General features: G+C 35.4%; 1 protein-coding gene across 1 annotated transcript in view; it reads left to right on the forward strand.

Moving 5' to 3' along the window:
- Positions 1–9,976, forward strand: part of LOC117173585 — a 23,435-nt gene extending 13,459 nt beyond the window's left edge. Inside the window, exons 2-6 of the mRNA XM_033362229.1 lie at positions 1,427–1,600; positions 7,732–7,881; positions 8,840–8,962; positions 9,599–9,733; positions 9,842–9,976. Of these exons, the coding sequence (XP_033218120.1) occupies positions 7,797–7,881; positions 8,840–8,962; positions 9,599–9,711 (321 nt within the window). The 5' untranslated portion in view covers positions 1,427–1,600; positions 7,732–7,796 and the 3' untranslated portion in view covers positions 9,712–9,733; positions 9,842–9,976. The remainder of the gene's footprint in view (positions 1–1,426; positions 1,601–7,731; positions 7,882–8,839; positions 8,963–9,598; positions 9,734–9,841) is intronic.
- Positions 9,977–12,544: the final 2,568 nt, after the last annotated feature.

Below are 12,544 nucleotides of genomic sequence, written 5' to 3' on the forward strand. Positions count from 1 at the left end.
TCAAATTTTACACAAATCTAATACCTTCTCTTGATGAGAATGTAAAAATTAGGAGGACTTTCAGGATTTTCAATAAATTTTACGATATTTCTAAGTATTCAAGTGATTTCAAGGAATTACTACTAGGGACTTGGCGGGATCTTCAAGCTTCTTTTTAAAGGACTTAAAAATAATTTAAATATAATTCAAAAAGTTTGAAGGATTTACAAGTTATTTTGTAAAATTTTAAGACAGTTTTAGTGGTCGTAACGAATTTCAAGCCAGTTCTTGAAAACTTATTAAAAATCTTTTAATGAATTTAAAAAAATTCAAATATTTTAAGGATTTTTAAGGAAATTTGAAGGAATTTAAAACAGTTTTAGGAATTATAAGAGATTTGAATTAATTTGAGTCAATTTCGAGAAATTTCGAAAGATTTTTAGTTATTGGTAGAAGATGAAGGGCTTTAAAAAAAATTCGGAAGAGTTTAAGGATTATCAAGAAATCTTACAGGATGTCTGAGAGATCAAGTGATTTTATGAAATAACTAGGTTCTTGACGGGATTTCAAAGTTTAATTTAAAATAAAAATTTAAGTTTGTTTTTAAAGGATTAAAAAAAAATTCCTATCAGTTTTCGTGACTTTAAAGAATGTTCAGCAATTAATTTAAAAGTTATTTGAAAATATCTTAAGTCATTTCCCAAAATTTAAAGATTTTCAGGCTTGTCAAGAGACATCAAGGAATTTAAGAATATTTTTAAAATTTTACGTGATTAAAATTAATTTTAGTCAATTTCGGGATACTTCGAAAGATTTGAAATTATTGCAAAGAATTTGAAGGGATTTAAAAAACAATCGGAGAAGTTTAAGGATTTGCTGATAATTTTTGTTTCCTCAAAGTGCAAAAATAATATGTTGACATCTTTGAAAAACACACTTTAACGAACTACCAAAATTCAAAAATTTTGACCGCCCACTATCCCAAAAATGCATACTAACCTCAATCACGGCACATTATATTTTTTCTTGATGGATTGTCCAAATCGCACACTTCCCCAATTGTTAATAATAATTAAAGAAATGGCTTTTTTATCTAAAAAGCAAAGCCATAACTCGATTTCACACTTACTTTCGTCTACAAAAATTAATTTTAGTCAAAGTCCTGTCTCTTATAATAGTTACTAAAACTCTTTCTAACATTCTGCGTTAATCTGATTTTTAATTATTTAATCAAAAATAGCAAAAATTTATATGCTGGCCTTTACTTTATTGGCTCTTCTTAATACTATCCCTAAGTACAGAATAAATTAATACCACCTTTAAGGATGATCTGGATATTCGGTCAAGCATGAAATTACACAATCTTTAACTTGATTTCAAAAATCGATAAAAACTAATATATTCGAGGGCTTCATAATTGGAAGAATGAAACTATTTTTTGTTGTAGAAACAAGTGCACAGTCCGACGGGTCCAGTTCTAGATCTAGTTCTAGGTCCAGTTCCAGGTCCAGTTCCAGGGCCAACTCCAGGTCTAGTGCCACATCCACTTCAAATTCCGAGCCGAGGACCATCTCTGGGACGCCTGTTTCTGACCATTCTTCTCTTAGTACATCACCAGACGGTAATATTGATTCAATCTAATAGCTTCTAGTTACAATCAATAAGTTACTGGTTCATTTCAAATTTCCCTAGAAATTCGGCTAGATCGTTCAACAATGTTACATGTTGAAGATCCAATGAGTCAGGATCGCCACAGTTATTACACACTTCAAATTATTAAGAGTCTTTATTTGAGACTTGAAGTTACAATTAAGGAAGCACCCTCCATTTTTACTTGTTATTGACTCACACAGTCATAACTTTGGCACCGTCGCATGCAAGCAAGCTAGTTATTTGAAATTAGCCCATAAACTAGAACACCTGGAATGGATGCGAATTGATTTTTCGATCATGAAGCTCTTGAAGGTTCCAAAATTGTAACCAAAGATAACCCGAATAAGTGACTTTTAGTTATGGTTAAATTTGTAGGGGAGCCTTAGCTTCGATTAAAACCATCCAGCAGTCACCTCCGAGCTTTGGAGCAGAAAGGAAGAACGTTTTCGTGCACTTCTGCTTGGCTTCGTGTTCCAGAGCGCGATTGAGGCTTCTCTCAAACAGCGGCACGCAATCAAATTTTGTCTGAAACTTGCCAAATCGGCTTTAGAGACTTACTCAATGAAGTAGGACGATGTTCATGGGGACTAAAGTTTAGGCCTAGGACCAACCTAGTCACTTTGCGGGTTCGATTCCCGCCTCGCACTCTGGAAGAGCATTGGAGGTCCATGCGGTGAACACTAGGCTAGAAAGGGAGTTGTTCATCTCCGCCGAGTCGTGGGACCGGTACCCCTATAGAAAAACAAGGTTTTGTCTAAGTACTTAACGCTGTTGCTCTTAATGGTTCGGAACTCACCTTAAACGGTAGGCCCCCCTCCTGCCATCAAGTCAGTGTATGAGGGGTGTTTAAAGGAATAGGGAAGAAGGTGCAAGAAAAATGTAAAACCTTATGGGACACATTAGAAGCTTTCAATCCATTCCATGACTTATTTAATGATTCATCAGACCTACGGGGATGATTGCCTATCAACATACCAAGTTTTCAGGTTGTATAAATCCTTTAAGGATTGCCGGAAAGAGGTCGCCGACAAACCCTGGACGCCCAACAGTTATTCTCATTGTATTTTTTGACATCCGGGATATTGTTCATCGTGAAGTCGTACCGCCCAGGACAACAATAAATGCCGGTTTTCACGTGGAAGTCCTTAAAATATTAAAAAAGAGGGTCGCCCGTGTCAGGAGCGCCATCAAAGGCATCTGGAGTCTTCACCACGATAACGCAGCCAGTCACCCCGCCTTCCTCGCCAGAGACTATCTGACTTAGCTCAATCTGACAGTGATGCCCCAATCTCCCTACAGCCCCAACTTGACACCACCAGATTTTCCTCTGTTTCCCTACCTGAAACGAGCCCTGAAAGGTCGATATTTGGAGTCCCTACACACATCAGAATTTAATTAAATTTTTTTTCTGGCTTAATCACATTACTGATGAAACGCACCTTTTATGTGTGCGAAACAAAAACACAACTTTTTCCTGAAGTTTTCCGCCATTTAACATTGAAGATAACCTTTCAAGGCCATGTTTATAGTTTTCCAGTTTTAAAGTATATCTCGGATTGTTTTTGGCGGATTATGACCAGCCTGGGGTCAAATTAAATATTTCTTTATAAAGCATTTAATACATTTTCCCCACATTTCTTTGCCTGAAATGTCAATTTTTACCGACATTAAAATATTTGAAGGGATAGAAAACGGTAGTAAACATTTAAAAACGTACTTCATACGAATATCGGGCATCGAAGATTTATAAGATTTATAACTATTAAAAAATGATTCAAAAGACTACTCCACCATTTGCAATCAAAACAGTCGTTTAGAATGTTATTAAAGCTGCTGACTCTGACAAAATATTTTTCTACACGAAATTCTTCTAATTGCCATATATTTTGCAATTTATAAGCGCCGTGGGGCTTATCAGTTTTTTTAGTAGTATACGATTTATGATTTCCTTCGGACCATAATTTTTGTTTTATTTACGTTAATTTTGAGGCCCATGTACTGAATGCATGTATTCAGTTCGCTCAGCATTCTTTGTAATCATTCGATTCACTCTGCCATTAAAACCTTATCATCTATCCCTTATCATCTATACCTTATGGCTATCCCACGCAGCCTTGTTGTCCCGAGATTCACACCTTATTCGTTGATAAAGGCCATTCTTAGAGGAAAACAATTTTTCTGTGCACTTACTGACCTAGGAAAAGATTTTGACAAGGTAAATATAAGTAAACTCTGGAAAGTCTTTAATGAGTACGGAATGAATGAATGGCTCCTACAAGTAAAACAAACAATATATGTTGGTAGCAAAGCCAGTATGAGGGTTAAGGGAAAATTGATTGAATGGTTTGATATTATGCTATGTGTGAGACAAGTATGCGTTATGTCCTATTGGCTATTTATTATATCAATGGGAAAATATCTAAGTGTGGCCCCTTTCGGTGATGGTGTAGACCTCGATACAGGGAGGGTACGTGGGTTAGCGTTTGCAGATGATAAGGTTTTTATGGCAGAGTCAATCTGAGATATGAAAATACTGTTGAGCAAACTGAATACAATTACAAAGAACTTGGGCCTTAAAATTAAAGTGAATAACACAAAAACTATGGTCTTTGAAGAAAATCATGTATAGCATATTGCTATGAAAATTGGTAAGCTCAATATTTTGTCACAGTAAAAATTTTCGGGAACCTTCTAAATGACTATTTTAATTAAAAATGGTGAAAAAATCACTCATACATCTTTTTCAATAGTTCATTAGGCCTTATAATATCCAGCCATTTAGTGAAAAGGTTTACAAAAATCTCGTTTTCGGAAAAGGACATGGTGGTGAGTTCGACGATAGAGTATGAGTGACAGGTCAAAACGTCTACCGGAGTACATAGGGTCAGAATTCTAGAGTTGAACGCGTTGTCCAATAGGCGACGTTGCCAAGATCACGTATCCAGTTAGTACTAGCTAAGTCGAGTTCGCAGTTTTACGGCAGTGCACCCCACTTCAAGGTTTCAACAAAAAATCGTTGCCCTTTGGAATAAAATTGGCTGGTTCAATTTATACACAAAAACTATAAATGTTCAAATACGTAGGTTGGGTGCCATTCGGATGAGAGAGATTTGATACAGAGAGATTTTACTCTCTCGTTATAGATATGGGGCTCGTTGTCCGCTAACGAGTCTGTTGCGTAGTGGTCTCGGACGCCCGTAAAGTGGTGCCCTCCATTTGTAGCAGGACATTTAAATTGGGTATACAATCCTATATAGGATTTCGTTCTCCTTCTTGTCACAACTTTCTTTTCTTCGACTTACAGGCCTCCGGAAGGAAGTATGAAACGAGAAGATATAGGGAATGAAATAAAAAAGTGTTATAAAAATTGCCGTGAGTGTTTCTTGGTGGTGCTTTCGGCGGTGACCCTTGCTCTAGCGTCTCATGCGGGTAATTCAAAATTTTCCATGGTTATTATAGCAACTCAAGTTCTTTCAGTGACAGGTAATATCTACCATGTGACAATATTTAAAGCTTCTTAAAAAATTTGGATAATTTATTATAGAAAGTTTGATCCTTGGACGGTTAGTATTTTTCTTGTGTCTCCGCATTTATTAATGTAATGGTTAATTGTATTACTTTCAGAATCATAACTGTATTCACTGTCTCCCAGAACAGTTGTATCGCAATTATTATTTTATTGAAGAAGAAATTATTTTTATAAAGAATGTGCCGTTTTGTTCCCTTTTCCTTTAACATATTAAATGTCGTACTCATACTCCTCTAACCGTGATCGCCTTCTTAAGAGTCGTGAGCTAGGGTATTTTACGTTATGGAGGCAGATTAAGGTCTTATGACTTCTCTGCATCATTACTCTATTTCCTAAGAAGTATTGACAGACATTCTCAGTCCTCCATACCACAGCTAACAATTCTTTTTTAGTCGTAAGGGTTTTGTCCTCACCTTGATTTAACTTTCCTGTCATAAATAAACATGAATTTCCGTTTTGTGATAATACTGCGTCTAGTTTAATTGCAAGAGATGAAAAGTCTTAAAATGGATAACTCGAAGTGCGCATAATGTTTCGTGACCCAGTGTTGAACTAAGCACGTCTAGGTATTTTTTAGGCTTTCCAGCACCAAGGTGTTATATATCACTTATGTCGACCAGCTCAGTGCTTCTAGTGATAATATGAAGTTGTCCCAGCTTCAAATAAATCGTGGTGAATTTTACTAACACGAACTCCTTTTCAATCTCCCTAGTGTGCTCCTAGACAATAAGTAGAGTTAGAGTTAGTAGCTCTGAATTTCTAACATATATATTGAGATCGACCATGTGAAATATATTAGGAAACCTAGTTTTTTCGATATCCGGGTTTACCTCAAAATTTCTTTTAGGAATTGCGAAGTATGAAAGAGAGTAGCTATAGTGTGAGGCAAAATAGGAAAGGGCACATAGTTTCGACCTGCAAGATACCTCGCTAAAAGGCGTCGTTGTTTGTCTCACGATAGTTTTCAGATTCGATAGTAAATTTGTTTTCCAACGGGACATCCATGTATCTATGCACATCGAAATGTATGGATAAACCTTAGAGCTTTCCGACAGATAATACGTCTATGGTAGGTTGAATCTAAAGTTCTCTGGTAGTCAATCGATGCCATTGAAAGCAGGTTCTCCTGATGTCCTGCTACGCCTTCCTTTGAGCTGCTCCGTTCGTACATCTCTTTCCACACATATCCGACTGCCCGGAAAATCATATTAATGAGGATAGCTGCGAAGATCTTATACAGCGTCTTCATACAAGTAAGGGACCTGTGATTCTTAGGGCCAGTCAAATTGCTCACCTTCAGGAGCAACACTGTGCGTCCTTCAACCAATTACTCTGGAATAGGCTCTTCCGACAGTATTAGATACAGGTGAAAATGCGGACCAGATTTTGGTGGGTTGGAGAAAGCTTCTTACAACAGAAGCTCTTGATACCATTTGGTCTCGGAGCCAAACAGTTCTTCATGCTTCTTAATCATGTTTTCACCTCTTCTGTAGTGATGAATGGGCATTCCTTCTATGGTTTGATAAGGACAAGGCTCAGTTCCTTGAACCAATTTATGTTCTTTCAGTTCGCATTGTTCGGCCTCCCCTGGTTTAGGCGTGTGGTGAATGGCAACTGCAAGGTTTCGGTAGATTAGCAATACATTGCCTCGTGGCCAGCCAGTTTGAGTTGCTGCGTGTGTGATGACAAATCCTAAGTTCACGCGACAACTGTCGGACCCTGGCAGTTAACTTTCTGCTAGATATCATGTCAGTAGCAAACTTAATGCCCCTTTTGGTCTTATGATCAGCCTCGTATTCTTTTTTACGGTTTGCATCTGCTAAATTTCTTGCTCCATCATACAAACTACAATTGGTCATCAAGAGGACGCGTCATTCAGTTCAGCTAGATCCTTGGGCTTGATGGATACCTTTATGCTGATCTGGTTTCAAAACATAACTCTCCCTCAATGGGATTCCTAGCTGCGGTTGGTTTCAGTATCGCCTTTCTTTCTCTGTTGTAAACTTTTTCTGGTTGCAGTAGAGTTGGTAGAGATTTCAACTTTATTGTAGAAAATTTAAATTATTGACAATGTTTTGTTAGAAGTTTATATTTTTGTTGTAAAAGGTGCATTTGTTTAATGAAAAATTACTACACAATAGTTGGATTCCCCGGGTTTGTAAGCATTTCGGGTATTGAGGTCTGTCAGAATATTTATTCACAGATTTTGTATTTTATTCAAAATGTTTCTCAAATGAAGTCGAAGAGATTTTTTTGACTTCTTATAAAAGAAGTCTATTATTGTTTAACAGCGCTTCTATTATGAATGAATGAAATTTGAACATTTTAAATGGTAAATAATTTAATTTTCCATGTTTTTAGCATCATTAAACTAGAAAGGTTCACAATCTTGAAATTATTTGATTATTATATATTTTTATTTTTGTATTTTTTTAGTATCAAAAAATCTATCAAAAGCCTTCAAACGTCTTTTGATACTACATGACATAATAGACGCCTGATAATAATTTGCGTAATTTTTAAAACTTTCGTAATTTCAATTATATTAACACACTTTTTTATTCTTACAGAATCATTCCGGGCACACCCCCATGCGGGTGAAATATTTTTCAATGAACAAGGAAATCTTGGTATAATGGACCAACACGGTAATCTTCAACCATTAACTGTAGTGGTGAGAGATTTTACCAGAAGACACAGATCGCTCTATCCAAGTTTAGGTTCAAAATTTTTATGTATATCATTTTTTGAACTAAGGAAAAATCATTTGTATGACAACAAACTTCAAATTCCATACCGTCTTTACAATTCGTTCTTCCTATAATCACCTCACTTTGCTCGAAAATCAATTTGCTTTTCTCTTCACTTTCTCATTTTATTATAGCCTGCTTTTCCGAAACCTTCTTCTCTATCTTTAGCTACAAACTTCTTTCCTCGTCGATCCACGTCCATCTTAAATCGGACAATCTCCATTTTTCCTTATCTCTCGTTCCACTTTCAAATGCTTTTCCCAAATCTCGCCATCGCGTATTTTTATTTTACCTTCGGACCTTTACTTTAAGCCTTCAGCTGTTCTTATCTGTACTCTTCATTATCAATAGAATCACCCCCATTCTACATTTTCTTTTCTATAATCCATATCGTATCGAGATTCAGAGCACACAACTTTGTTTCGATCGTGTATTTGGGTGCCCTATACATGCGAGACTCCGGGTACGTACTCGTAACCTTATTTTCCATTGCTCTTATTTATGATATTTGTTAGCGGATGTAGCTGTTGTGAATTGAGTGTTCTGTGTATCCTTGTCTATCCATGTACCTCTTTTTCTCTGGCTACACCTAGAGCTGCCCAAATTCTCCTCTCTACCTTTTGTTTCTCTCCTTCTCGTTTTTTTGTCAGCACAGACCTCTCCACTAATCTAGACATCCTACGCACTTCAAACACTTTGCAGCTGCACTTTTAAATTTGTTTATCAAATTCTTCCGATGCTATATCGCAACCTCAAAACCTGCGCGTTCTTTTTTACCTCGAGCTGATTTTCCTATAAAAAAACGAGTTTAGCCTATAGTGTCCATATCGCTCTCACAATCTTATTCGTCTTTAAATATCATTCAAATTTTTAATTTGAATCCTAAAAATAATTTGTAATAATATTTTTCTTTCAAAACGAGTTGCAGAATCAACGCCACAACAGCCGTTACCGCCGGTCAGTTTTAGGAACCATGATTTACTGTTCCATGATTCACAACCTGTTGCAGAATACCGAGAGGATGCATTTTATAAACATCCAACTCAAAGTGGTAATTAAATAACTTTAATGCAATAAAAAATAATATATTAGAAAACATCTCTTAAAAGTTTTAGTTTTCTCTATAATCATGCAGTTTTTATAAACGAATTTATAGAAGAAACAGAAACCTGTAGCCTTTTACCTTTACAGATCCAGATTAGAATCATAATTTTTAGTTTTGAAAGGTGAGGGGACAGTGTAACATTCAGATACCCCACTCTCGCATATCTTCATCTGTATCTGCTACTGGAGTGTTTTATTAAACATTTTTAACTTATAATAATGTACCTAGACGTTCATTCGTTAATATTAACCGAACCTGTTCAAATTCGTGGTAAATTTATTTTTCTGAATTAGTAAAAACATGTTGCGATTCAGAAGAAAAAAAAAACTAAAAATTTCATTTATTCGGAAATTATTCGCAGAATCACGAATAAGTATAATTGAGGGCCCGGATCAAAGAACCAGTTATAAATTTCTGGCCCTTATAATCGATCCCTGGAATTAAAGCGGTAAGAGAAATCTCTACCCTGAGCGCAAAAGTTGTAACCGGTTCATTGATCCAGACTTTAAATGTAGTATTCATAAGTTACTGCTGATTTTAACTTCAAAATTATTTAACACTATACTTTTCTTACACGATCAGCTCAACCAGAAAAAATCGAGCCTCAAAATGGTGACTTAGTGACACGTAGTGGAGGCGCTTACGCAAAATTTGAGAATAATGCGTTTCGCCGGTATAATAGCCCTCCACAATAAGATTCAGTCTCCCATCAAGCAGGTAACTTAAACAATAAAATGCTATTTATACCAAGTATAATGTAATTAATACTTTTATTAATACTTTTTAGAGATTGTGGTTATAACTCTTTATATTTTTATTTTGCAGAATCAGGCCAACGACGACAGGCGGACACAATGCAAAATAAGGCTTTTCTGTTATTACTGCTAAAACGTAGTAATGATTAATATAGTTTTGTCAAAGGTTTAGCTTCTCCCTGGGGTTTTCTCCCTAAAAAAAGGGTTTTTCCGGCTGGGTTGCTCTAAAATACGATCGTGCGAAAGTGCAAGCAAATGCGGGAGCTTTTACCAATAAATCTGTAAGATACATTTTATTTTTCGAATTATTAAGTTGACTTCTTTCGCAACCTATTACCTGCAACCTACAATTTACGTTAGAAATATAAAAAGTGTTTGAAAAGTGCAATATGGCGGCAGTTCTTTGGAGCGGTAGGGTTAATCTACGGTACAACATCATCGAGTTACTCGAACTTGCTACATATCATGCAGTCTAGGCTAATCGCTCAACATTTTTAACTTTTGAGTAAACGAATTATCAGCCCAATTTCGAAAATCAGAAAGAGTGACAGATTCAATTCGATCTCGTTCAGAGTTTAATTTTTTATTAAGGTTTAAAAATCTGCAGTATCATTAATTCTTTGCCTGTTGGTAATTGAGGCTTCAACTACGTGGTGAAATAAGTTGCGGATTGAAGGGTATGAATGGTTTCAAAATAGGCAATTTACATAGTTTATTATTTAATGTACATACTTCTATTTCGTCTGATTTCCGGACATAAATAGAAATTAAAAGATGCATTAGTTTTTATTTTGAGAAGAGTTCGACAGGTGACATTTTCGAGACATGATTTTCTATGAATACCAAATTTAACTTGAGTCAAGAGCAATGTCATTGGCGTATAGTGGAGAATTTTAGAAAATTTTCCTCATGACATGCAATAGTCTTTAATTGTTTTGCTGAATTTATAGGTGAAAGGCAAATCCTGAATCATAATTCGCGGATTTCTCGATCTTTGCCAGATTTGGTCATTATAGTCATCCGAAATTTCAAAAAGGCTGTTACTTGACAGCTCCCACTAACGCATTCAGGCTAAGAGTAGAGAGAGGCAAAGCAATTATCCTGAAAACTAAAAATTTTGAGCTCTATTCTGAATATAATAGAGTTCTCTGTTAAAGAAGAACGGCAATCGACTAACCAACGAAATTAAATAAAGAATAATTTATATGATTGTTATAAACATTTTTTTAAACAAAACTATGATTTAGTTTTTTTACTTGCAAAAACGACAGTTTTCCACTGAAATTATCCGACAATAATCTAAAGGTGATTCCAAAATTGGATATGGGACATTAGATAATAATTTGCGTAATTGTTAATAAAAATTTCTGTAGAAAACTGTCCATAGCAATAACGCTGTACTTGCGTTTTTAGAAGTCACGTATCTTTCATTTATTTTGTACGTAAATTCATGAAAAACAAATGAAGGACAAGTGACTCTCAACTAAAAAGTACAGTTCCAGGTTCACCGCTAGGTGGGTATCTCTCGCACGCGCTCTCGCAAGAGAAATCATAATTTTCGTTTATATAACTGAGAGAGACTGCGTTGAAATTATCTTTATATGATTTGCTTTTGGCGTCATGTCAAAATACCTTCTGCGGGTTTGTACATTTCAATTATTTGTATTATTATTTCTAATAAGAAATGGATACTCTCAAGGTAGGTAAGAAGGTTCTTTGTGATTTTCTTATCGCCAATGAGAGTACTGACGTGCAAGGTTTGTTAAGTTTCATGCAAACTGAGTACAATCTTGATCCTGGGCATCTAGAAATAGTAGCTAATCATTTGAATTTATATTTTTTACCTATATTTCACAAAAAATGGAAAGAATGTTTAAGTATAAAAAGTCAGTTTGAAAAGAGGTTCGGAAGAGTGGCTAAAAACTGACTTCGTTGTTACTTTTTCTGGGATAAAATCAAAAGGAGGAACAAAAAGTTCGGATGCAAAATTCGAAGATGCTGCTGCTGTGACAAAGAGACGAAAATTAATGTCCATTGAAGAGAGTTTTACGGCTTCTGAGATACAGGATGCATTTCTGCAAAGTTTACGAAAGAGTGGAAGAAAAAAATTGCAAATGCTGTAGTCGTTCTTTTGAATTCTGCCGATTATGAAAATTTGAACATTTCAGTTAAATCTGACTTTGAATCATATGTGCCATATTCTTCAGAAGAAGCTTTAGCTTCAATGCAACAGGTCAGACTGTCAAAGTATCAATATAATACTATTCACTTAAAGGCCAAAGAAACATAGGCTGACATTTATCCTTCATATGTGAATGCAATAGATATTAAAAAAGATTGTTATCCTTCAATTATTTGAATATCGGAAGAAAGAGCCATGGTTGAGATTCAGTCTCTTATTGATCACACTATTCAACGTCTTTTTAAAGATCCGAATTTATGCCTTCCGATTTCAGAGAATAGATTAAAGATCACTTATTTGGACTTTGAAATTAAATATGGCAAATTATTATTGAATGTCCCATATCCAATTTTGGAATCACTGTTCGTTTATTGTCGGATAATTTCCGTAGGGAAAACAGTCCTTTTTGCATGTAAAAAAAATCAATTATATTTTTGTTAAAAAAATTGTTTATAACAATCATATATTATTGATAAAGCGTAAAGTATATACAGTCTGTCAAGTTAAAGCGTGGGTGGCTTTACTCGCAGTCGGTAAGGTGTATCGACATGATTTTGGTGTCAAAATATTTAGAAGAGCTCCCTCTTTCAT

This window comes from Belonocnema kinseyi, chromosome 1, assembly GCF_010883055.1.
Source record: "Belonocnema kinseyi isolate 2016_QV_RU_SX_M_011 chromosome 1, B_treatae_v1, whole genome shotgun sequence".
Lineage (NCBI taxonomy): Eukaryota > Metazoa > Arthropoda > Insecta > Hymenoptera > Cynipidae > Belonocnema > Belonocnema kinseyi.